General features: G+C 41.5%; 1 protein-coding gene across 1 annotated transcript in view; it reads right to left on the reverse strand.

Moving 5' to 3' along the window:
- ABCA13 (ATP binding cassette subfamily A member 13) overlaps nucleotides 1–27,026 on the reverse strand; it is a 135,012-nt gene that overhangs the window by 22,913 nt on the left and 85,073 nt on the right. Inside the window, 4 exon segments of the mRNA XM_060156197.1 lie at nucleotides 787–882; nucleotides 13,061–13,161; nucleotides 15,252–15,386; nucleotides 20,795–20,945. Coding sequence (XP_060012180.1) covers nucleotides 787–882; nucleotides 13,061–13,161; nucleotides 15,252–15,386; nucleotides 20,795–20,945 — 483 coding nt within the window.

Below are 27,026 nucleotides of genomic sequence, written 5' to 3' on the forward strand. Positions count from 1 at the left end.
GACACAGAGACAGAATATGAGCAAATGTTATTAGAAAAATGGTGCCAACAGACTTGTTCAACACAGGGTGGCCACAAACCTTCAACTAGTAAAAAATGCAGTATCTGTGAAATGCAATGAAAGCAAAGCACAATAATACATGGTATGCCTTGTAAACTCTGAAAATAGCTTAGGCAACACTGAATTAAAAAAAAAGTTATACGGGGACACAAAAACACTCATACAACTTGATAACAAAATCATTATGATTCCAAAAGGTAAATGGAAAAAAAAGACAATTAACCAGGAAGAAATCTAAGCGATTAAAGCGTGCTAAGTCTCTAGTCTATTAGTTGAACTAAGAAGCAACCACAAGGACCGTCTTTCACCCTCTTGAATCAATGGGGGCCTTTCTCCAGGTGCAGCACTGGCTACTGACCCGCTCTGGGTGAGGAATATGTCAGAACAATCTTTCTACGTGGTATTTTGTATCAATGAGGATACTTTTGGTCCTTGTTTCACCTTGACTGTGTAATGGTATTTCCAACCCTCCCAGTGTCACCACAATGACAGCATGTGTCTTCATGGGCAGAAGACAGTAAGACCTTGGTCGGGTGGTGGGGGAAGCTGGGCTCTGCAGAGCTGATGGTGGGCACCCCTGGTGATGGTGTTTCACACACAAACATGCTCCTCCCCTCTCAGCCTCCATCTCCCCTTCTGTGCCCCTGAGGTGCATGGACCTCCGGTTATAACCGCATCCAGCTACTAATTCACAGGAAACATTTAAGTGGAAAGATGGCAACGCACCTGTTTTTGATGTGCTGTGGGGAACCCAGGCACTGGAAGCTGTCATGGACCATGATGGCAAGTCTCGGGCATATGGCCCCACACTCCTCCATGCTGGGGAGACAAGACGCAGGGGTGAACCATGGCCCCAGGCACAGGGCTTGAATCAACAGTGAGATGAGCAAGGAGACAGATACACCATTACTGAAAAGCAGCTAATTTCCCATAGAGGGACCTCACGAAACCCAAAGAAGTACTTTGGAAATGGATAAGACTTTATTTAGGTGGCCAACTACACAACTAACAAAATATTAGTAGCTTTTCCATATACTAGGAAGACCAGTTACAAAATATGTAGGAGAGAACCTTTAAGCAATAATCCAAAAGAGCAAAATAGATCAGAATGACCATCATAAAAAATGTGAAAGTCTTATGGAAAGAAAGATTTACTAATGGACCTAAATGAAATCTTGAATCAATGGAAAGATGTGTCAGAAAAGGGGAAAAGAATGAACATGTTTTAAATGGGAAATTATTATAGTATAAAAATTATTGTAATATAAATTTGTAAGTTTAAAATATAAGTATAAATATAAAATATTGTATACAATATAAATAAAAATCATATTTTAATGCAGTATGTAATACATAAATAATAAATAATACAGTATATAGTACATAATAAATAGCATTGTAATTTGTAACTATAATTTAGCTTGTAATGTAATTTAATATTATATTGATATAAAGTATTCTATCAAGACTTATAATTTACAATTTTATTATTATAAGTATGTAAAAGTATAATACAAATTATAAGAAGGATTTAGTATAATATTGATCAAAATTTTAAGCTTATCACTCCCCATAAGAAAAATTAAGAGGCAGAAGAAGGTCACACAAGAAGAGAAGTGAAAGAAGACTCACCCCAGAAAATATTAATATTTTCTTAAATAATTAAAGTGAGACAGTATGCTAAGGAATTACAAGACAGGTCACTGGAACAAGATAAGACAGTGCAGATGAGACATTAGTATTTTAAATACATAGGTGACCAGAGGATAGAAACATTCTAAGCACAAGAGTAATGGAAGAAACTGCAAAGGAAAAGTTTGATGTACTTGACAATGCAAAACTACAAGCTTCTTTTTTTTTTTTTACATCTTTATTGGAGTATAATTGCTTTACAATGGTGTGTTAATTTCTGCTTTATAACAAAGTGAATCAGTTATACATATACATATGTTCCCATATCTCTTCCCTCTTGTGTCTCTCGCCCTCCCACCCCCCCATCCCACTCCTCCAGGCTGTCACAAAACACCGAGCTGATCTCCCTGTGCTATGCGGCTGCTTCCCACTAGCTATCTACCTTAAGTTTGGTAGTGTATATATGTCCATGCCTCTCTTTCGCTTTGTCACAGCTTACCCTTCCCCCTCCCCATATCCTCACGTCCAATCTCCAGTAGGTCTGTGTCTTTATTCCTGTCTTACCCCTAGGTTCTTCATGACATTTTTTTTTCTTAAATTCCATATATATATGTGTGTGTGTGTGTGTGTGTGTGTGTGTGTGTGTCTTAGCATATGGTATTTGTCTTTCTCTTTCTGACTTACTTCACTCTGTATGACAAACTCTAGGTCTATCCACCTCATTACAAATAGCTTAATTTCATTTCATTTTATGGCTGAGTAATATTCCATTGTATATATGTGCCACATCTTCTTTATCCATTCATCCAATGATGGACACTTAGGTTGTTTCCATGTCCTGGCTATTGTAAATAGAGCTGCAATGAACATTTTGGTACATGACTCTTTTTGAATTATGGATTTCTCAGGGTATATGCCCAGTAGTGGGATTGCTGGGTCATATGGTAGTTCTATTTGTAGTTTTTTAAGGAACCACCATACTCTTCTCCATAGTGGCTGTACCAATTCACATTCCCACCAGCAGCGCAAGAGTGTTCCCTTTTCTCCACACCCTCTCCAGCATTTATTGTTTCTAGATTTTTTGATGATGGCCATTCTGACAAGCTTCTAATAAGTGTGTCAAAATACAGCAAATTAACATTAAAAAAAACTGCAACAAACACAATGGGTAACATTTGATGTACTTATTATAAAGAACTCATATATATTAGCATAAAATAAACAAAAATTCAAGAGAGGAAAAGGGGTAAATAACATATAGAGACTTTCCCCCAAAAAAATGTTCATAGGTAATAAACACACCAATAAATTACAAACTTAAGCAGCAAATAAGCAATCTTAAAACTATTTTCTAGCCAGGCAGGCATTTGTCATGTATGCTAGTGTGTGTTGCAGAGAAAAATGCTTTTCCCTCATCTCCAGTGCGAATAAGAACAAGAATTCTCAGATCCAAAAAATACCCCAAAAGCTAGATATTCTCTCGATTAAAGATGTCATTTCATATACTACTGTTGGGAATGAAATATGGACATACTTTTCTGAAAACCAATTTGGCAATAATTCCTTACCTAGGAAATTACCTTAGGAAACACAGAAAATATAAATGCATATAACAACTTACTTAGAATATGAAAAAATCTAGAAACAGCTTGCACAGTGGAATAATATAATACTCATATAAATGAGGGTGCATCTGTGTGTGTGTTAGCCATTAAAATGAGGGTTTCTAGAGTCAATTAATTGTATGTGGAAAATGTAATGATATAGGAATGGTAAAATGACAATGCATTATAGGAAAATTGCACATATATGTTAAAAAACTGGGAGAACATGGGAAAGGAAATAGTCAATCAGGTCGAGGAAGCACAGAGAATCCCAAATGGGATAAACCCAAGGAGAAACATGCCAAGACACATACTAATCAAACTAACAAAAATTAAACACAAAGAAAAAATATTAAAAGCAGCAAGGGAAAAGCAACAAATAACATACAAGGGAATCTTGATAAGATAAACAGCTGAGGTTTCAGCAGAAGCTCTATAGGCCAGAAGGGAGTGGAAAAATATATTTAAAGTGATGAAAGGGAAAAACCTACAACAGATTATCTACCGAACAAGGATCTCATTCAAATTTGATGGAGAAATCAAAAGCTTTACAGATAAGCAAAAGTTAAGAGAATTCAGCACCACCATACCAGCTTTACAACAAATGCTGAAGGAAATTGTCTAGGCATTAAACACAAGAGAAGGAAAAGACTTACAAAAACAAACCCAAAACAATTAAGAAAATGGTAATAGGAACATACATATTAATAATTACCTTAAATATAAAAGGATTAAAGGCCTCAACCAAAAGACACAGACTGGCTGAATGGATATAAAAACAAGACCCATATATATGCTGTCTACAAGAGACCCACTTCACACCTAGGGCCACATACAGACTGAAAGTGAGGGGATGAAAAAAGATACTCCATGCAAATGGAAATCAAAAGAAAGCTGGAGTAGCAATACTCCTATCAGACAAAATAGACTTTAAAATAAAGGTGATTACAAGACGCAGTGAAAGACACTACATAATGATCAAGGGATCAATCCAAGAAGAAGATATAACAATTGTAAATATTTATGCACCCAACATAAGGGCACCTCAATACATAAGGCAAATGCTAACAGCCATAAAAGGGGAAATCGACAGTAACACAATGATAGTGGAGGACTTTAACACCCCACCTACACAAATGGACATATCATCCAAACAGAAAATAAATAAGGAAACACAAGCTTTAAATGACACATTAGACCAGATGGCCTTAATTGATATTTCTAGAACATACCATCCATACCAAAAGAATACACTTTCTTCTCAAGTGTTCAAGGAACATTTTCCAGGATAGATCACATCTTGGGTCACAAATCAAGTCTTGGTAAGTTTAAGAAAATTGAAATTGTATCAAGCATCTTTTCCGACCACAACGTTATGAGACTAGATATCAATATCAGGAAAAAAAAAACTGTAAAAAATACAAACACATGGAGGCTAAAAATTACTCTACTAAATAACTAAGAGATCACTGAAGAAATCAAAAAGGAAATCAAAAAATATCTAGAAACAAATGACAATGAAAACACGAAGATCCAAAACCTATGGGATGCAGCAAAAGCTGTTCTAAGAAGGAAGTTTATAGCAATACAATCCTACCTCAAGAAACAAGAAACATCTCAAATAAACAACTTAACCTTACACCTAAAGCAATTAGAGAAAGAACAAAAAAACCCCAAAGTTAGCAGAAGGAAAATCATCATAAAGATCAGATCAGAAAGAAATGAAAAAAAAATGAAGGAAATGATACAAAGATCAATAAAACTAAAAGCTGGTTCTTTGAGAAGATAAACAAAATTAATAACCCATTAGCCAGACTCATCAAGAAAAAAAGGGAGAAGACTCAACTCATCCGAATTAGAAATTAAAAAGGAGAAGTAACACTGACAGCACAGAAATACAAAGGATCATTAGCGACTAAAAGCATCTATATGCCAGTAAAATGGACAACCTGGGAGAAATGGACAAATTCTTAGAAAGGTATAACCTTCCATAACTGAACCAGGAAGAAATAGAAAATAGGAACAGACCAATCACAAGCACTGAAATTGAAACTGTGATTAAAAATCTTCCAACAAGCAAAGACCCAGGGCCAGATGGCTTCTTAAGTGAATTTTATCAAACATTTAGAGAAGAGCTAACACCTATTCTTCTCAAACTCTTCAAAAATATAGCAGAGGGAGGAACACTCCCAAACTCATTCTACAAGGTCACCATCACCCTGATACCAAAACCGGACAAAGATGTCACAAAAAAAGAAAACTACAGGCCAATATCACTGATGAACATAGATGAAAAAATCCTCAAGAAAATGCTAGCAAACAGAATCCAACAGCACATTAAAAGTATCATACACCACGATCAAGAGAGGTTTATCCCAGGAATGCAAGGATTCTTCATTATACAATCAATGTGATACACCATATTAACAGACTGAAGGATAAAAACCATATGGTAATCTCAACAGATGCAGAAAAAGCTTTTGACAAAATTCAATACCTATTTATGATAAAAACTCTCCAGAAAGTGGGCAAAGAGAGGACCTACCTCAACATAATAAAACATATGACAAACCTACAGCCAACATCATTCTCAGTGATGAAAAACTATAAGGATTTCTTCTAGGATCAGGAAAAAGACAAGGGTGCCCACTCTCACCACTATTATCCAACATAGTATTAGAAGTTTTAGCCACGCAATCATAGAAGAAAGAGAGATAAAAGGAATCCAAATTGGAAAAGGAGAAGTAAAACTGTCACTGTTTGAATATGACATGATACTATACATAGAAAGTCCTAAAGATGTCACCAGAAAACTACTAGAGGTAACCAATGAATTTGGTAAAGTAGCAGGATACAAAATTAAAGCACAGTGTATAGGAATCTCTTGCAGTCCTATACACTAACAACGAAAAATCAGAAAGAGAAATTAAGGAAACACTCCCATTTCCGACTGCAAGAGAAAGAATGAAATACCTAGGAATAAACCTACCTAAGAGGCAAAAGACCTGTGTGAAGAAAACTATGACACTGATGAAAGAAATTAAAGGTGATACAAACAGTTGGAGAGATATATACCATGTTCTTGGATTGGAAGAATCAACATTCTGAAAGTGACTATACTACCCAAAGCAATCTACAGATTCAATGTAATCCCTATCAAATTACCAATGGCATTTTTCACAGAATAGAACAAAAAAATTTACAATTTGTTTGGAAATACAAAATATCTCAAATAGCCAAAGCAATCTTGAGAAAGAAAAATGGAGCTGGAGGAATCAGGCTACCAGACTTCAGACTATACTACAAAGCTACAGTAATCAAGACAGTATGGTACTGGCACGAAAACAGAAATATAGATCAATGGAAAAGGACAAAAAGACCAGAGATAAACCCATGCACATACTGTCACCTTATCTTTGATAAAGGGGGCAAGAATATACAGTGGTGAAAAGATAGCCTCTTCAATAAGCTGTACTGGGAAAAATGCTACCTGTAAAGGAATGAAATTAGAACACTTCCTAACACCATACACAAAAATAAACTCAAAATGGATTACAGACCTAACTGTAAGGCCGGACACTATAAAACTCTAAGATGAAAACATAGGCAGAACACTGTGACATAAATCACAGCAAGATTCTTTTTGACCCAGCTCCTAGAGTAATGGAAATAAAATAAAAAATAAACAAATGGGACCTAATGAAACTTAAAATCTTTTGCACAGCAAAAGAAACCATACACAAGACGGAAAGACAACCCTCAGAATGGGATAAAATATTTGCAAATGAACCAACTGACAAAGGATTAATCTCCAACATATACAAGTGTCTCATGCAGCTCAATATCAAAAAACCAAACAACCCAATCCAAAAATGGGCAGAAGACCTAAACAGACATTTCTCCAAAGAACATATACAGATTGCCAACAAACATATGCAAAGATGCTCAACATCACTAATCATTAGAGATATGCAAATCAAAACCACAATGAGGTATCACTTCACACCGGTCAGAATAGCCATCATTAAAAAATCTACAAACAATAAATGTCAGAGAGGGTGTGGAGAAAAGGGAACCTTTTCTGCACTACTGGTGGGAATGTAAATTGATACCACCACTGTGGAGAACAGTATGGAGGTTCCTTAAGAAACTAAAAATAGAACTACCATATGACCCAGCAATCCCCCTCCTGGGCATATATCTTGAGAAAACCATAATTCAAAAAGATACACATACCACAATGTTCATTGCAGCACTATTTACAATAGCCAGGACATGGAAATAATATAAATGTCTATTGACAGATGAATGGATAAAGATGTGGCACGTATATACAATGGAATATAACTCAGCCATAAACATGAACAAAATTGAATTATTTGTAATGAGGTGGATGGACTTAGAGTCTGTCATACAGAGTGGAGTAAGTCAGAAAGAGAAAACAAATACCACAAATACTGTATGCTAACACATATATATGGAATCTAAAAAAAAGAAAAACGGTACTGATGAACCTAGTGGCAGGGCAGGAATAAAGACACTGACGTAGAGAATGGACTTGAGGACACAGGGGGCCGGTGGGGGAAGGGTCAGCTGTGACGAAGTGAGAGAGTGGCATGGACATATTTACACTACCAAATGTAAAGTGGATAGCTAGTGGGAAGCAGCCACATAGCACAGGGAGGCCAGCTTGATGTTTTGTGACGACCTAGAGGGGTGGGATAGGGAGTGTTGGAGGGAGGCTCAAGAGGGAGGGGATATGGGGATATATGTATACATATAGCTGATTCACTTTGTTGTACAGCAGAAAATAGCACAACATTGTAAAGCAATTATACTCCAATAAAGATATAAAAAAATAAAAAAATTAAAAATAAAAATATGCAATAAAAATACTGGGAAGAAAAACAAAAAAAGTATGACTATAAATATATGAAAAATTGAAATTAATAGTGGAATTTCTTTCCTTCTTTTACCGTGCTGTACTATACAAATTCTAAAGAAAGTATGGTAGTTTTCCTATTGGAGAATGGACATACAACAGTCTGCTTATTGGGTCAGTGTATGTTCAGATCAAGATCATACTGGTCAGACTTCCGTGCAGCCAGAGGTGGACATGCAACCCATCAGGTCAATACGAAGGACAATTTCCGGGTCATACTGAAGTAAGGCAAGTCACTTGCCCTGGGTTTTGGATCTTTCCACTTGCCATGAGCTGGGATGGGGACACAGCTAAGGAGTCAACTCAACCATGAAGCTGATGAGTAAGCACCACGGTGGAAAGAACCTGAGTCCTTGGACGACCTTGGGCTCCGACACAGCTCAACAGCGTGAACTGTGAATGCAGGAGAGAAAAGCGTGTCTGGTTTCAGCCACTGTCATTTGGGGTCTTTGTTATGAAGTCTTAGGGCTATAAACATCCCTAATGTGCTTTCTATATTTTTCTGTGCACACATATGTTTCTCTATGTTTCTTCAATTAATTTCAATTTAAAATAAACTTACCATTTTTATTAATGCATAGTAGGTCTCTAATTAAAGTGGGAGAATATGTAGTCACTTCTATATTACCTCGCTAAACACGGATCCCAAATCACAACCGATATTAATTAAGGCCTCAGAGCAATGACTCGGAATTTCCAATTGAATGAGTATCAGCTATCAAACAGCTATGCTCCAAACACGTGGGATTCTACTGAGTCTCAGCCTAGAGGCAGAGATTGGAGATTCTGATGGTCTTCAGCATCAAAGTAAATAAACAAAGTCAAGGTGCTACAGCAAAGAAAGGAATCTGATCATTTACTCAAAAATAAACACGATGTTTCCTTTTGGCAGTTAGGCTGACCAGGACAGAAGTAGGGCAGGTGATGCAGAGGCTTAAGGGTTTATAATGGAGTTTCTCAGATCAGCGTTTGACGGATGAGGAGGAAGCAGTCCTGGTCCCTCTTGGTCGGGCTGATTTTAATTCCTCATATAGAGTAAATTGGGACCCAGCACTCCTGCCCTTGGTGCCCTGCCCCCTGCTCCCCCCGTGGCCCCCCAGGATAAGGCATGGGGGAGGGAACTGCAGTTCAGAGACTCCTCAGCTGACGGCACTGCTTTAGGATCAGGGAATCGATCCAAGGCTGCCCTGCTCCTCATTTTCACTGAGTCATTTAGATCTTTGTGTTGTACAAATACAGACAGATTTTTGGAAATAAAGATACATCATTAATGTGAAACCAAATGAGCAGGGAGACATAAGAAAGAAATTACAGTGATATGAGAACTGTCTGCAATAATTATACGTTATATGAAACTTACCAGGAATTTTTAACATGACACCTGCGTACCCAATCTCAGAACTGACACATCAGCACAGGGACTTCAGTGCTGGCAGAATGACTACAGAAATACAGAGTTTCCTGAAATGGCACAGCAAGAGGGGCACTGGAAGCAAGAACCGTGTATACATTATGATAAAGTAGAGAATTTGCCAAATTTAATTCATTTCGATGTAAACTTTTCTTTTCAGAAGAGAAACAGAACAAAGACAAAAAAAAGAAAACAAGGTCAGGACTTCTGGCTACAGTCAAGGGTAGACAAGGACAGAAGACAACTATGAAACTGGACAAAATGAACAAAAACAATATGTTTCAGAATTCTGGAAACTGATCAAAGGCATATGATAACATGAGACAGTTACAGCCGACAAACTGCTGAACCAGGTAAGAAGGGGGTGGTCTGCAGCGTTCTGGCTTACAACACGCAGCCCTAGCAGGTGGGCCAGGCTGCAAAGCTCAGTAGCCCCTCTGCCCCTGTTGAAGGGTGCACACACTGTGGACCACCGGGCCGTGCCCACACCCAACAACACGGTCAGCATCCCGGCTCTTGCAGAGTCCAGAAAAGGAAGGGCCAACAGCTCAGGGTCTGGCCTGTGGCCGTGTCATGCACGGAGCCCGTGAGGCTGCGTGTACAGCATGAGAGGCCGGAGAGGCCCAAGCCAGCCACAGACTCCGCGTGAGCCCAGAGGCCCTCCGCCTGCCACCCATGTGCACCCTGCAGAGACCAGAGGAAGCAGGAAAAAGAAAACTGAACCAACGAGAAAACAGGCTGAATTTGGAATGCCCTGCCCCACCCTCATGCAGATCGTGGCAGAGACAGAAGAGAACCCTTGTTGGCCTGAGGTGGTGAAGCACAGGCTCTGCCCGGCAACTGGCCTGTATACAAACAGCGTGACTCTGAAAAACCCAGGCTTTAAAAAATGAAAACAAAATTGAGAAAACCAACTAGGCAGAGGCACCAGGACCTACCCACTGCAGGGGAAAGAGTTGTCATAGATCCCTCCCAAAGAAACGCAAACGAGCCCCAGGTAGGACAACAGAGATCGACATCCAGACACATCAAAGTTGAGATGTTGAGAGTCACTGAGAAATCTTCAGAGAGTCAGACATATGTGACTGATGATGTCGGAACCATTAGTGGTTGGCTTCTTATAAGAAGCAACGCAGGTGAAAAGACAGAAGGTGACATGTTCATTAGGAAAATGTCAATTAAAACCACAGGTCACCAGGATGGCTACAGTCAGGAAGATAGTGCTGACAGGGATGTGGAAACACTAAAAACTTCATCACTGTTTCCAGGGATAATAAATGATAAAGACACTTTGGAGAACAGCTCTGCAACCTCTTCAAGTGCTAAACACAACCTACCATACAACCCAGCAAGAGACCCCAAAGAGAAATAGAAACGTGTGTCCAAAGACATGTATGAGACGGTTCACAGCACATTGTACTGAACAGCCAATCTGGGAATGATCCAAAGGGCCACGACGGGTGAGTGGATGACAAATGCTGTCCCGCTGTCCAGTGGACTCAAGCCCACTGCTCGGTGCCACGTGGGGACGCTCAGACACATGACAAGTGACAGTCACATACAGACAACTATAGGTCACATGATTCCATGCAGATGAAGTATGCAGGAAAGGCACATTTATAGAGACAAAGAGTCTCTATAATGGTGGATGGGGGTCAACAGGCACTAGACACTCCAAGGTGATGGGAATGTCCTGAACTGGGTGGTGGTGACCCAGGCACAGGTCCGCAGTCTGACTAAAACCTCACAGAAAGGTGCACTTAAAGTGGGGAAATTACATGGTATGTCAATTATACCTCAAAGAAACTTTAAAAAAAATGGTTAGTGGTTAGTCTGACAGTAAAAAATTCAGGAATGTCTGGCAACGGGCAAACCATCAGTGAATGAGTGTAAGTTAAAAAAAAAAAGGAAGCAGTGGTGTGAATGGCATGGTTCCTTCTCAGTGGGTCGACTTTGCCTGGACCTGAAGGGTGGCCACCGGCACTCACCACGGGACCTGGTTCTGGGATTTCCTGCAGTGGGATCGTGCTCGTGGATTGACAGCACCAGTGTTATTTTCACGTAAACTGACACTGCTGGAGCCATCGGCAAAGCCTCCGAGACCCCCCCAGGGACCTCCCATTTCGAGTGATGGGCCGGCTTTGCATTTCACGTCTAGCGACGAGGAGCAGGCCGCGACGCCAGCTCAGACTTATCGGAACATCTGGGGATCCCTCCTCCCCCACAGGCCTTGCTAGGAACCCTCAGCCTGCAAGGTCCCGGCTGGTCTCCACCTGGCCGTTGGCCACAGCTGTGGCTGCAAGAGCAATCTTGCAGAATGAGGGCCAGACACAGAGCCGGCCAGCTTGCCAGCTGCTATAGAGAGGAGGGTCCCCAGGTTGGTGTTTATCTCCTGTCCAACAGGCCCCCCTCCGTGCCTGCAGCATCCCTGGGTGACTCGGGCTTAGGGAACCAGGTGACTTTGCTGACACCAAATGCTGTTCTCGCTGTGAATAATCGGCCTTTTGTCTCTGACCCACGAGTTACCTGTCTCCTGGGAGCATCCAAGAACCCCGAGCGCCAAATCTGCAAGCTTGCAAGTAAGGAAGAATCCCAGACCCTCAGTTCTTGACACTTAGCTCCTCGCACATTTGACTTACAAGTAGGAAGAAAGCACGTGTAAACTCTAAAGCCTGATCTCCGCTGTAGTACATATATACACACTGTATACAAAATAGATAACTATAGAGCACAGGGAACGCTACTCAGCACTCTGTAATGGCCTATATGGGAAAACAATCTAAAAAACAGTGGATATATCTATATGTATAACTGATTCACTGTGCTGTACGTGGAAGCTAACACGACATTGTAAATCAACTATACTCCAATAAAAATTAATTAAAAATAAAATAAAATAAAGAATGTTTATGAGCCAACTCACAGCACTCACTCTCCATCAGGGGGCTTAAGAAACCTAAGAATTGCATTGCTGTGTGGCCTGGAACAGTGCAGTGTACGGCTAAAAGCAACCCAACGGTTTTGAAATCTCACTGCAAGACTAATTCTGTGGGGATGAGACCCAATTCAGAAATGTATTGGGTTTTCAATTCAGGTTAGTCTAGTACTGATATAAAGGGGCAGAAATGTGGTCGCAGGAGGGCCCGAGGAAGGCGCCCAGCTGTCCAGCAGCTACGGACACACAGGGTGTAGTAGATGAGGGACCGCTGGCTTCAGAGTCCAGCTCAGCCACCCCGCTGGTGGAGCGGCCTTTGCTGTGTCCCTCGGTGTCTCTCTGGTCAGTGTCCTGACCTATGTCAGGGGGTGAGCAGTGACATCTCCGTGGCAGGGTGGTATGGGGACAGCAGGTCGTGTGGGGAGCACTGCGTCTGGCCTGGGTGTCCCCCAGCTTTGAGGGGCCGTGCTTCCCTGTGGGAGCTCAGGACCACGGCACAGCCCTCCTGTGCCTCATTCGTCACCGCCTCCCACAGGTGCCACTTCGAGCAGGGATCCATCTCCGAGCTGGGTTCGTCCTGAAGGACAGAAAACACAGGGTGAGGGGCGCAGGGAGAACCCTGCTGCCCTCCAGGCCTGAGAGGGCAGCAGGCCCAGCCCAGAGGGAATGCCTGCCTCAGCTCCAGGCCACGCTCCACACCCAGCAGGGGCCGGGGCCCCTCATGTCAGCCGGGCCCCCCTAGGGATCTGGGGAGTTAGGCCGGCCTGGATGCACCCCAACCTCTAGAAAATTCCAGAAGGATCTACCCGAGAAAGATGTAGGAGAGCAGAAAAAGGCTTTGTTGATTTCACATTGTCAAGTAAATTGACATTTCTTGAAACTCGAAGCTTTCTCCTTCAATAAACACTGAAGCACTACTTATCCGAACCACTTTTGAGAGAGATGTTTCTAGGCTGCATGATGCGTTTCTGTGCTTTTGTAGTCAGGAAGTACCGAACACATTATTCTTAAGAGCTGAGGGTCATCAACTGCCCCAAAGAAAGAAACAGAAGGAAAGTGGACACAAAATGGCACTGAGCAGGAAAGCAGACACCAGCAAACATGGGTCTTTTCTGCAAATCGCGTGATACAGTGTATAGTTAGTTATAAACCAAGTGGACGGAAGGTGTGCAGGCATTGTTCCCTGAGAGAATTGGATGCATCGTTCCCACACGGGTGTCGTCGGGGAGATGCTTGTCCGGTCTCAGGGGAGGACTCTATGGGCCCTTCAATGCATGTCACCAGATGCTCTGAACACTCACTGTCACCACCGTCACTAAAGCTCAATGAGGAGGATTCCATGGGCTGCCTTCAAGGACTCTGATGGACAGACACTGTCATCAGGACCATTTCAGGACCATTTCACACGAGGAGAAAATGTCCACACAACGTGTGAGTCCCCACCCTGGTCGCCACGCCCAGGCCTGGGTGAACAAGGGTGCCGAGAGCAGGGCTGCAGGACGGGAGAAGCTGACTGGCTGCGGTGAGCCGGGGACCCGCTCCAGGACGGAGGCCCCATCCCGACCCAGGAGACATGGGGGTGAGGCTGAGCGGGCAGTTCTGCTGAAGGTAAGGAATGGCCCTGTCGGGAACTCTTCAGTGCAACCCGGCATTCTTTTGTAAGGAAAACACGTTTGCAAACTGCAAAATCATGCAAGTGTTAGGTTTTCATTACCCCATTTCAGAAGATGCAATTACACAGTAGTCCTTGATTTCGGACCTTGCAAAAAAGCAAGCTTGGTGCAAGTGAGAGGAAACTTCAGCTCAGATTGTGGAAGACAGTCCACGAACGATGGGGTCATTTTTCCATCACAGGTCTTCTGAATCCCCTTTAACTCCCCGCCCTGAAATGCTGTTTCCATTTAATGAACAAGAGCAGGAAAAGAAAGAATGCATCTTGTTTCCCATACTTTTCCATGTTCCTCATACCTCTACAAGCGCAAAGCCCTGGGCAGCCCTCTCATGATTAGAATCCAGTCTATGGCTCACAAATGATGACTTCGATTTATTATTTGAATGATACTACTTTTAGCTGTTTTGAAATGCAAAACAACTGGCTCTATTTCTTGACACTTGACCACCTCCAATTCATGTTTCCATCCAGCCAAACTGGATTAATTTCTGTTCCCACGTGGATTATAGACAACCTTGTCCCAAGGCCACTGCCCGTGCTCTGCTCTCCCGCCAGACGCCCTCCCCTGCCCCCTCAGATCCATTCTGCACCCTGACCCCCACCCTCAGGATTCCCCATGGACAGAGTCCCTACAGCTCCGACCATCATATCTGCAGGTAGGAAAAGACTTAAAGCAACAGACCAGAGGAAAAGTGTGCATCGGTTTTCAGATTACAAGTGAATTCTGGTATTCTTTTAAAATATTGTCTTTAACGTTAAAATTGTACCAAATCTTCAATTGGATAAATAAAAGGGAGTCAAAGAGTCTGTTTTGGTTCTGTAAAATTCCAATGGTATTTTAGATTCTGTTCAGAAAATGTTGATTTAGGGCCAAACGTTTATTAGTTCAGAAGCCCAATGTGGCCAATTTTAAACGTCCTCCCCGGAGGAACTCTGATAGGTCAAAGCGTCTTATTTGCAGACACGGGCATGTCCCTGATACATCAGCTACCCACCAGTAAGAGAAGGTCGGGTTTCCCCAGCAGGGCCAGGGCTGTGGACAGCTTCCTCTTGGTCCCCCCGCTGTAGGTGGACACAGGTTTGTCCACGTGGGCTTCCAAGTAGAGGAGCCTCACGAGGTCCCCGGCCACCTGAAGGAGAGGGGCTCTCTTTGAAGGCACCCCCATTCGCCGAGGGACCCGCCACCCCGTGACATGTGGCTCTGGGCCTGGAACCCTGCTCCCTCTGGCCCCTCCCCTGCCCACCTTCCCACACTCAGCCCAGCTCCTGAAACACCCCCTCCAGGACACAGGGATGCTGAGAATAAACAGACGGGGCTCTCCTGGATGAAGCTGGGTTTTCTGCACCTGTGAGTCACGGAAGCGACAGCCAGAACCCTGAGCTCAGCGTTGGTGCTCAGGGAGCACCCCGGGACAGAAATGTGGTGGCCGGGGTGGGCCAGACACACCTCCACACTGAGGTGAGCAGACACAGGTGAGGCAAACAACGACAGAGGAGGATCTGAGTGGGGATGAAACCCTGAGCGAGGGGGCTTCAGGTGGCAGAGGAGCAAGGGGGAGCCTTCAATATCCCCCAGGAAAGAAAGAGCCCTCTCAGGACACTGCACACCCAGTTCAGTTTACAAAGAACAGTCAGGGTCCTGCTTATTTGCAACCACTGGGCATCCTCGTAGCAAAACCAGAGGATGGTGACTGCCCATCACCAAACAGAGCCCCTCGGCCCCAGGGACGCCCCAGCCCCCGTACGTCGGGCACGGTCACCACTCCTCTTCCTCCTTGGCCGAGCAGCTCACCACTTCTTCATACGTCCTTGGAGTCCCAGATCCTTTCATTCTCTCTCCTTAGAAGAAAAAAGCATGCCCCCCAGCCCCACCTTAGCTGCTCTGCACTCAGTTCTGTCTGCTTCCGGGCTGGGCTGGCTCCTCTGGGAGCTGAGATGAAGAAACGTCCTTGTTTCCATCTATGTGTGATTTTAAAATGCTGTAAACTGTTTTATTTAACTCTTGTGACCCTAGAAGTATTAACAAAGATTCGGTTTTCTCAATATCATCATGTAACCAAATCGGTCAAGATTGTATCTTAATTCAAATACAGGAGAAGTGGGAAAAACTCCACAGGACTCTGGCAGTGGGCCAATGAGTGTGCATCCTAAACAATCCAATACAGCAGAACTTTAAACCAATGTACACACTTTTTTTGGATAAATGCATAAAAGTTGGGATAGTAATAATAATAGTGATAATTACAACGATGAAATACTAAGGACTTCTAAAAAGATTACGATGATATTTATGCCACCCAATGAAGAACTCCCAACATAAACTGCTCTACCACTTTATTTGTGCAGCCTTAAAATGACCCTGAAAGAATTAAGAGTCTCAAGGACTGGCCTAGCTGTCAAAAAGTATAAGTCAAGGAAGTGCAGATTTCAAGGCCCCAGAGATTCCTGAAGATGGTCTTAAGTCCCCTGATATCTGCTAAAGGACATCATCTTGGGGTCAGTAGTTTGTTCTTCTCGGAAATAGCATCGGTCTCCCAGATTGGTTTATAGGTACTATCCTTACCACAGCTCCATTCAGTTCAATAATTTCAATTAACATCAAGTAAATAAAATGGATTGAAATAAATAAAAAGTTGTTCAAACAAAACAAGTGATTCAAGACAAGCAAATAAAAAAATGTATGAAAGGCACTGCTGTGAGAGGAATGAAGAGAGGTGACGGCTGGCATTGAGAGAATCAGAGAGGTGTAGACTGTGGTCACGTTTCCCTTGGACAGGGTCTTCCAGAGAATAAGACCAGCCCACAGGTGGACATTCACATGGAAGAGGAAGGAAGGCAGCCAGAGAGGCTTCCTGGAAGAGGAGGCTCTGTTCACTGAAAAAGGATGAACCCAGGAAGATCAGAGCCAGCTGGGAGGCTTACCTTCTGGAAGGCAGTGCCACCTTCCAGGTCAGAGCCAGTTGGGGGACTCACCTTTCTGGAAGGCAGTGCCACCTTCCAGGTCAGGGTCAGCTGTGGGGCAGCAAGAGTGACACACTGGGAAAATGACATTTTAGGTTAATTTTAGATCCATAGAAATTGTACCAGAAAAGAGTGGAAATATGTGTAAGTATTAGAAAGAAATGTTATTTCACTGCCATCCTCCTAATTTAAAGGCTAGTAATACATAAATAAAAACTGATAAACAGAAAAATGAAACAATCATAAAAGTACAGCCTGTTGCTATAGAAAATGCACTTCAGAATAAGCGAACTTTGGAATAAACCTGCAAACTATTATTGATTATTTTTGTGAAACCAGGAAACATGTGTCATGTTTTTCCAATTTCACAAAAGGGTAAGAGTTACAGCCTGCAAATTCTGGACTGGTTAACCACGCGAAGGAATCCAGAATATACAGGAACAGATATTGGTTTGATCTGCTTTCTGAATGTCATGTTTTCAGAAAAATATCTGAAAATGGTCTAATAAGAAGTGTTTTGTTGCAGTCTTTCCTGCACTCAGGATTCTTGTCAAAATAATGGCAAACATAATGCCTTAGCAAATGTGGTTGCAAAATACTATCTAAACGCCAAACTGGCAATAGTTAATGGACTTTCTCTATGCTATTAGGCGCCTTTTTGCCATAAATTCTAGAAATTGTACTGCACTTAAGGCAAGAGTTTGGGATTATTCATTTCTATAGCCCCAATCTCTAATCATCTTTGAGATGATTAGACATGATAGGACGTTTATAAATATCACTGGAATCAAAATAAATTGCCCAGATATTCCCACGTTCATCCACTTGATCCCAAAGCCAAAATTTTTCCACTAGCACACGTGTTGGCCACACTGAAATTCTCCATGAGATTAAAGATCAAAATGAAGTGTTAAGTAGGAATTTAAGGATTTAAGGCAGACACGCCTTTCTTCTGACTCTGACTCTTTCCTCCTGGTCCCCATCTCTCCTGTAATAATTTCTAGCTCCTTCTAACAAAACCGTGAATAGAAGAAAACTTTAGGAGAAAAGTAATATCTGTAGAGAAGATAAGTAGTGAGATGCAGCAGGAGTTTCCCTGATAGGTATTTGTAGGTATTGACAAAGGCGAGATGGCTAAGGGCTGTACCTCGTCTCTTCCAGGGAAAACAAAACTACAGAAATTCCAGCCCTCATCCCACTGGCAGTGGGATGCTTTTGGTATGACTCTCACCCCGAAATTATCTTACATGCTTCTCTAGCAATGCTTCTCCAGACCATGTTGTTATAATCATTTTGTTATAACTTGATATAAGGTTTGTTTAATCAGGTTAATTGAATTCAGGCTCATACGTGGACACCGTCCAACACTATGTAGTGTGGACAGTGGGGGAAAAACTTAGAATGATTCCACCAACCTGCCAAGCCTAAGTTCAAGCTGAATGAAGACAGCGTCATTTTCTCACCTAAACTGAACTTCTGGAGGGTCAGGGAAGTGAGTGAGTGATATGTAGGAGACAGCAGTCAACTGGAGCCAGATGTGAGTGAGGACCCTGGGTGAGCTCTGAGCAGGGACGCTTGGAGGAGGGCCATCCCGAAGGACCTTCCCCACAGCGAGAGGGGCTCTTTCTCCAGAATCACAGAGGAGACAACGGTGGGTGCTGTGTGGCATTGGGGACAGGTGGCACCTGGGGAAGAGGACTCAGGTGACAGCACACAGGCTGGGAAAGCGTCCTGCCAGATCTGGGAGTCCTAAAACCCAGGGCCAGTCAAAGCAGCCCACACATAATCTCAGCCACCGAAGGGGTGCAGAAAACCGGATGGAGCCATTCAGCACACTGGAAGCATCTCCTCACCCAACCAGCCACCTGAGTGTGCCGAGGACACCACACTGGAGCCAGGTCATCTGCCCTCAAAACAAACTCCCACATTCCAGCCAGGGACTTGGGCAGCTTCCTATCCCACCACTTCCAAAATGCGGCCTAAGCATCTTGCCCACCTCCTATGGCTGCTGTAAGACAGAACAGTGCCTGACCCAGCATACACAAACTACTGTTTTCTGTTATTTTATAATAATCCCTCTCGTCACCCAGTGATAAGCCCGGTGGAACAGATATGCCTGTTCTATATTTAAAATATTTCCAAAATCTACAGGAGAGGGAAATTTGCCATCAAGGGAGCTAACTCCTCTGGAAACACATGTGCTGATGTCCTAGAAGCCTCTGAGCAAGCAATAACCCTGTCTGCAAAACCAGTTGCGGTTTCCTGAAAGAAGTGAAGCCAGTTCCTACCTGGCGACCGTTAAGCCGTTAGACAGCTGAGGATCACGTGCAATTGCCCTGGAGGACAGCAAGCAACAAGCCTTACTGTATTAACGAGAACACTTTCACAGGGCACGCTTCCCCCGGGACAGAGGAGGGGCAGCTTAGAGCGTCTGCCAAGCATCCACCTCTTTAGTCAGAAACCAGCCGGGAGAGCTGACGGAGACAAACACCCATTAAAGACAGAGCCAGCGAGTAGCCCCAGATGTCAAGAGCTGCTTAACTGCAGTGAGCAGGGTCCTGTGGGTGGACACCTGTCTTGGCTCTCTTGAGGTGGGAGGTGGTGAATGGACCAGGACCCCTCCGGGGAGGTGGAGAGATCTCATTCTGGTTTCACTTAGAGTCACAGAGCAAAAATAAGAAAGGAAGGCTGAGGCACTGCAGAGCAGCACACAGAATGTATTTTCACGGGCTGGTGAAGGACACGGCTGTGGCTTTGTCTCCTGGGAACCCCACGATGCTCATGTCCTGCAGAAGCTCACTGAAAATGCATCCCACACGCCCCTTACTTCTGCTCCAAGTTCAGAATCCAGACATGCAAGCAGCACCGTACACTCCCCGCAGTGGGGTGGAGAAGGTAAAACCTCTCCTGCGCACCTGCCAGTCCGAGGCCGCCCAACTGGACCGAGCTGTCAGTCAAGGCTGTCAGCCCCACCTCGCCGGCTGCGGCTGGAGCCAGACAGAAGGGCAGCTGCCTCCGGTGGTTCTCTCGGTGGTATCTGCCCTCCCCAGCTCCCACAGACGGGGGCTGGCTCTGCGGCTACCCCAGGCCTCCGTCCTCCTGAGGCCGCCACCCCGCATCCCGCCGAAGGAGGCCAGGCACGCGCGCTGGCAGCCCACCCGCCAGGAAGTCATCCTTTCCAACCACCCACCAAGTCCACATGCGCTATGAGCCCTTCTCCGCCGCGCCTGGGCATCCTACTCTATGATGTTTGCTCCTGAATACAAATTAAGAGCCCAGTAAGTGTAAAAGATGCTTCGGGGGGAAACTGTGTAGGAAACAAAATTGCAGACGACGGTATGCTTTCCCTCCTACCCACCACTTCCTCTCCGTGCAGGGACCTATTCTAAATATACAACATAAATATGACATAGACGTATTTGACTGTGTTTCCTTCAGCATCATCATACTGTTTCAGGGACATTTATTTGATACCGCAGTTCCGTATCACAGGATGAGAGAGCTCTGTTGGGACTGGGGGTGTCGCCAAGCATTCTTCTGCGGGTCCCTCTTTCTAGACACCCTCAGAGGCTCTTACTTTGGGGATGCACTGCTTTGGAATCCCACGCAGGCTGCAGTAATAACGCAGGTGTTCCCAGCCGGTCAGGAGCTCATCCAGGGCGTCCTGCTGCGGACAGTAGCCAACGTGGATGCCGGCTGTGCCAGCAAGAGCCAGATCCACATCCTCTCTGCCAAGAGAAGCAGCGGCACTGTCCAGAAAATTCGACTTTCCAGGCAAACATCACCCATTTCTTAAATCTGGCTTATCAATCAGAAGTTCATTGCAGTTTGTCTAACGCAATTAAATGGGCTCAAGGAATGAGTAGCAGCCCCTGTGTCAGTAGAACAGACTCGGCTCTGAGGCCACGATTGCTCTGGATGTTAAAGAACATGCGTAAGACACTGAGCTTCGTAGCCGTCATCTGGCAACAATGGCTACAGCTCAATACATGGCCATCATGGCTATTATTCCCCAACCAAACACCTCATAAATCATTCAGTATCAGATTTTTTAGAAATCATTTTTATGATAACAATAATATATATCTGTCATTGAACATACAGAAAAATAGGAACTAAAAAGAAAAATTCATGGTCCCAGCCCTCAGTAACATCTACCATTGATGTTTTAGTGTTAATCCTTTGAGAGTGCAGCTATGCTCCACGAGTGCAGAGTGAGGATTATACAAAACCGTATGTACTCAAAGGAAAAGAAGTCTTGTTCTATTTCTAATTTTAATATTAATATATACTCATCATGGAAGTTTGTAAACTACTCAAATGTGATCACATTTAAACTTTTAAACTATTCAAGATCACATTTCACATGAAACATTGACGTGTTTCTATGCATTTTTACACAGATGAAATCATAAAGTCTGTAAAGATTCTTGAGAATGCTCCAGAAAGGAAAATTCCTATTTCCTAAATGGAAAATAATGTAAAGAAAGACTTGCTGAGAAATCGTGACTGCTACAGAGGTTATTATGAGCATCTCTCATTAAAAAAAAAAAAAGTAAATCTAGTAATTCAATATTTATTAATAGTTTATTGGGTTGGCCAAAAAGTTTGTTAGGATTTTGCATAAGAAAAACTCAGACGAACTTTTTGGCCAACCAATAATTTTTTTTAAAGTGATACATGCACCTGGTGACAAGCAAACAATGCAAGAAAACTTGGCTTTGAGTAAAATTTTGTGTAAAATTTTAAGTTCCCCACTTCATTTTGCTTTTTTTTCCTTAATCTTGTAAACATTATTCCCTCAAACATTTTTCCACTAAATTTCATAGAGCAAAAGTTTATTTCAGCCTGATTTTTGCTACTCTACAGAAAATTTTTTTTTCTGTTCAATCACTCTTAGGAATTTTCTTTATCAGTGTATTTAAGAGATTTTACAAGAAATATATTGGTGTGCATCTTTTTCAGGAACTTTACTGGAATACTACAATTTTGTGATCTCAATATATAATAGCAGGCTTTGTTTTGAACCACTACTTCTGGAAAAATTTCACTCAGTAACCTTATTTTTCTATCCTCTCTTTTATCTTTCATGGCAGTAAAATACGTATAATACAAAATTTACCATTTTAGCCATTTTAAGGTGTAAAATTTAGTGGAGTTTTAAGAGAATTTACGATTCTATGTGATCATCGTTGCTATCTAGTTCTAGAACATTTTCAATGTCCCAAAAGGAAACCCGCAACTATACAAAAAAACAACAGAAGCCTTAATTAAACAGTCAGAAGACCAGCAGGGGAAGCTCTCGCGCCCTGTGACAACAGAAGAGCTTGACCAAAGGAGAAAGACTACGCTTCTCTCCAGGTGAGGACTCAGCCAATGGAAAGCCATGAGCTCTTTATTTACTACACCCGCCCACCTTCCCTTCCCTTCCGCTCTATAAAAGTGTTCTCTCCATTTCTGCAGGGGAACTTGCAAATGGATTGCCAGGGCTGCAGACCCCAAATTGCAATTCCCTGATGATCCCCAAAAATCCACCCTTGCTGGGGAAATAACCAGCAGTCTATTTGTTCTATTTGTTTGAGGTCAACACGCATGTATTAGTCACTCCTCACTTCCCTGTCCCTCCAGCCCCTGGCACCCACTAATCCTCTTTCTGCTTCTGTGGATTTGCCTGTTCTGGATAATTCACTGTAAACCGAATGACAAAATATCTGGCTTCTTTCACTTAGCATGTTTTCAAGGTTTATCAACAATATAGTACTTTATTATATTTTCTTTTAATGGTAAAAATGCACACTGCATTTTTCTTTAAATCACCACTTTCCATTCTGTAGATGTTAAAACTAAACCCAACAAGGCACAGCTGGCCCCAAATTGACCACAGAACTGGTTCTAACACCTCTATATGTCCCGTACGAGCCCACCATTGTTTTCATTCTTTGACACTTACATACAAAGATAAAAGAACTAGATAAAAAGGAAGAGAGGAGGTAATTATTTTTTTTAATTAACAGGCTTAATTTTTAGAGCAGTTTAGGTCTATGGGAATGCTGAACAGAAAGCACAGGAAGTTCCCATACAACCCTCTCCTCTCACCTGGAATCGCCCCTGTTATTATCTTCATTGCTATGGCACATTTGTTAAATCTGGTAAATCAATATTGATACTCTCATTAACTCCACGTTAATGGCCATACTCCACGTTAAGGGTTGTGTGTTGAATATCCTATGGGTTTTGTGAGATTCATGATGTCAGGTACCCACAGTATCACACAGAACAGTTTCACTGCCTTCAAGTCCTCTGTGCTCCACCTGGTCACGCCTCCCTCTTCCCCGGCGACCACTGATCTTTTACTGTCTTCATAGTTTTGCCTCTTACAGATCATCATATAGTTGAAATTATAACAGTATGTAGCCTTTACAGATTGGCTTCTTTTTCTTAGTAATATGCATTTAATACTGAACTGTACTCCTACAAATTGTTAGGATAGTACAGTTTATGCTGTGTGTGTTTTACAACAATTTTTTTAAATGATATGCTATGCAAACAGTATCCAAAAGCATGTTGCAGTGGCTATACTAGTATCAGACAAAATAGATTGTAACAAAAAACTTGATACTAGACACACAGGAAAACATTTTATAAAATGTTTATAAGATGTAAAAGCATTGATTCCTTAGGAAAACATAACAACTATTAACATGTTTTCACCTTAGAACAGAGCCCCTTAATACATGAGGAAAAACTAACAGAAGTAAAGAAGAAATAGACAATTTAACAATATCAGTTGGATTATTCAATACATCACATTTAATAATGGATAGAAAAATCAGGCATAAGATCAAGAAGGATACAGAGGACCTGAACAACACTCTAAACCAACTGGACTAAGAGACTTTTCAGAACGCTTTGCCCACGACAGCAGATGTATGTTCCTTTCTGATGTTCATGGAACGTTTTCCAGATAGAACATTTGTGACCTCATGAAACAAACATCAATAAATTTTAAAGAACTGAAATCACAGAATATATGTTTTCTGACTACAATAGAATGAAATTAGAAATCAGTAATAGAAGGAAATTCGGGAGGACCGCAAATATGTAAAAATTAAATAACATGCTCCCCCCCAAAAAAACAATAGGCCAGAGAAAGAACTGAAGGAAAATTCTAAAATACTTTGAGATGATGAAAACAAATGCACAATGTATAAAAATTTATGGGATCCATCTAAAGGAGTGCATATAGGGAAAGATATAGCTGTAATGTATATATTAAAGAAAGTCCATTTCAAAACAATAACCCAACATTCTCCATAAGAAATTAGAAAAATTACAGAAAACTAAATCTAAAACAATCTGAAGAAAAAATAAAATAAAATTACAACAAAAATTAATATAAAAGAAAATAGGAAAAATAAAACAATAGGGAAAATCAATAAAATGAAATGTTGGTTCTTTGAAAACAAAATTAACAAAATCTACAATTCTTTGGCTAGACTGACCAATAAGAAAGGAGAGAAGATTCCAATTACTAAAATCAAAAATGGAAGAGAAGACATTGCTATTCAATATTAAACTTACAGAAATAGAAAGATTTATAAAGGAACACTATAAATATTGCATGGCAAAAAATTAAATCCCTACCTCACCCTATAAATAAAAGTCACAATCAATCAAAGACCTAAATGTAAAAGCCAAAACTATAAAACTCTTAGAAGAAAACATACATATCTATATCTTCCTAACCTTGGATTAGGCATAGTTTCTAGATACAACACAAAAAGCATAGCATAAGATAGAGTCTATCTAGACTCCACTAAAAAATTTTAGAACGAGTGATCAAATTCAGTAAAGTTACAGGATACAAAATCAGTATACAAAAGTCAGTTATGTTTCCATACAATAACAACAAACTAACAGAAAGAGAAATTAAGAAACCAAGAGCAGGGTGTGGTGGTGGTGGGGTGAATTGGGAGACTGGGATTGACATGTATACACTGATGTGTATAAAATGGATAACTAATAAGAACCAGCTGTAAAAAAAATAAATAAATAAAATTCAAAAAGAAAAAGAAAGAAACCAAATGCATTTACAGTTGCATCAAAAAAATATAATACTGAGGAATAAATTTAACCAAGGAGGTGAAAGATCTGTATAGTATAAGATATACAATGACAACTATAAGATATTGATGAAACAAATTGAAGAAGACACAAATAAATGGAAAAATATTCCATGTTAATAGATTGGAAAAATTAATATTGTTAAAATATCCATAATACCCAAAGGAATCTACAGATTCAATGCAATCCCTATCAAAATACCCATGGCATTTTTCACAGAAATAGAAAAAAATCCTAAAATTTGTAGGGGACCCCAGAAGACCCTGAATAGCCAAAACAATCTTGAGAAAGAAGAACAAAGCTGGAGGCATCACATTTCCTGATTTTAAACTATTTTACAAAGCTATAGTAATCAAAAAAACTGTTGTTTTGGCATAAGAACAGACACATAGACCAATGGAAGAACAGAGAACCCAGAAATAAACCCACCCATATATGGTCAATTAATTTATGACAAAGGAGCCAAAAATATACGATGGGGGAAAGGACAGTCCCCTCAATAAAAGGTGTGTGTTGTAAAAACTATATAGACATGCAAAACTGTATAATATGCAAAAAGAATGACACTGGATCTCTATCTTATACCACATTAAAAAAAAACAACTCAAAATGGATTAAAGACTTAAATTTAAGTCCTAAAACTATGAAACCTTTAGAATAAAACATGATGAATAAGTTCCTTGACATCAGTCTTAGCAATGATTTTTTGGATTTCATGCCAAAGCAAAGGCAACACAAGCAAAAATAAGCAAGTAATACTTCACCAAACTAAAAGGCTTCTGCACGACAAAGGAAACCATCAACAAAATGAAAAGGCAATCTACTGAATGTGAGATAATATTTGCAAATCATAAAGCTGATAAGGGGTTAATATGCAAAATACATAAAGAACTCACACAACTCAATAGCAAAAAAACAATCTGATTTAAAAATGGGCAGAGGAACTGAATTTTTCAAAAAAAGACATACAAGTGGCCATATAGGTACATGAAATGATGCTCAACATCACTAATCATCAGGGAAATGCAAATCAAAACCACAATGAGATATCATCTCTCACCTTTAGAATGGCTGTCATCACAAAGACAAGAGACAGCAAGTGCTGCTGAGGATGTGGAGAAAAGGGAACGTTTGTGCACTGTTGGTGGGAATGTAAACTGGTACAGCTGCCACTGAAAGCAGTATGGAGATTCCTCAAAAAATTAAGAACAGAACTACTGTATGAGCCAGCATTTCCACTTCTGGGTATATAGCCAAAGGAAATGAAAACACGATATCAAAGAGATATCTGTTCATTACAGCATTATTCACAATAGCCAAGATAGGGAAACCACCTAAGTGCCCAACAACAGATAAATTTGGGAAAAAAAACATAGGTATAGGAATAGTATTATAATAATGTTCCATATACACAATGGAATATTATCCAGCCATGAGAAAGAAGGAAATCCTGCCATTTGCAACAACATCGATGGACCTCGGGGGCATGATGCTGAGTAAAATAAGTCAGATAGAGAGATATTCCATAGTGTCACTTACATGTGAAATACTTGGGAAAAAAAAAAAAAAAAGAACGCAAACTCACAGAGAGTAGAAAAGTGGTTCCCAGTGTCTGGAAGTAGGGAAAAATAGGGAGAGGTTGGTAAAAGGGTACAAACTTTCAGCTGCAAATGAACAAGCTCAAG

This window comes from Lagenorhynchus albirostris, chromosome 8 (assembly GCF_949774975.1).
Source record: "Lagenorhynchus albirostris chromosome 8, mLagAlb1.1, whole genome shotgun sequence".
NCBI lineage: Eukaryota > Metazoa > Chordata > Mammalia > Artiodactyla > Delphinidae > Lagenorhynchus > Lagenorhynchus albirostris.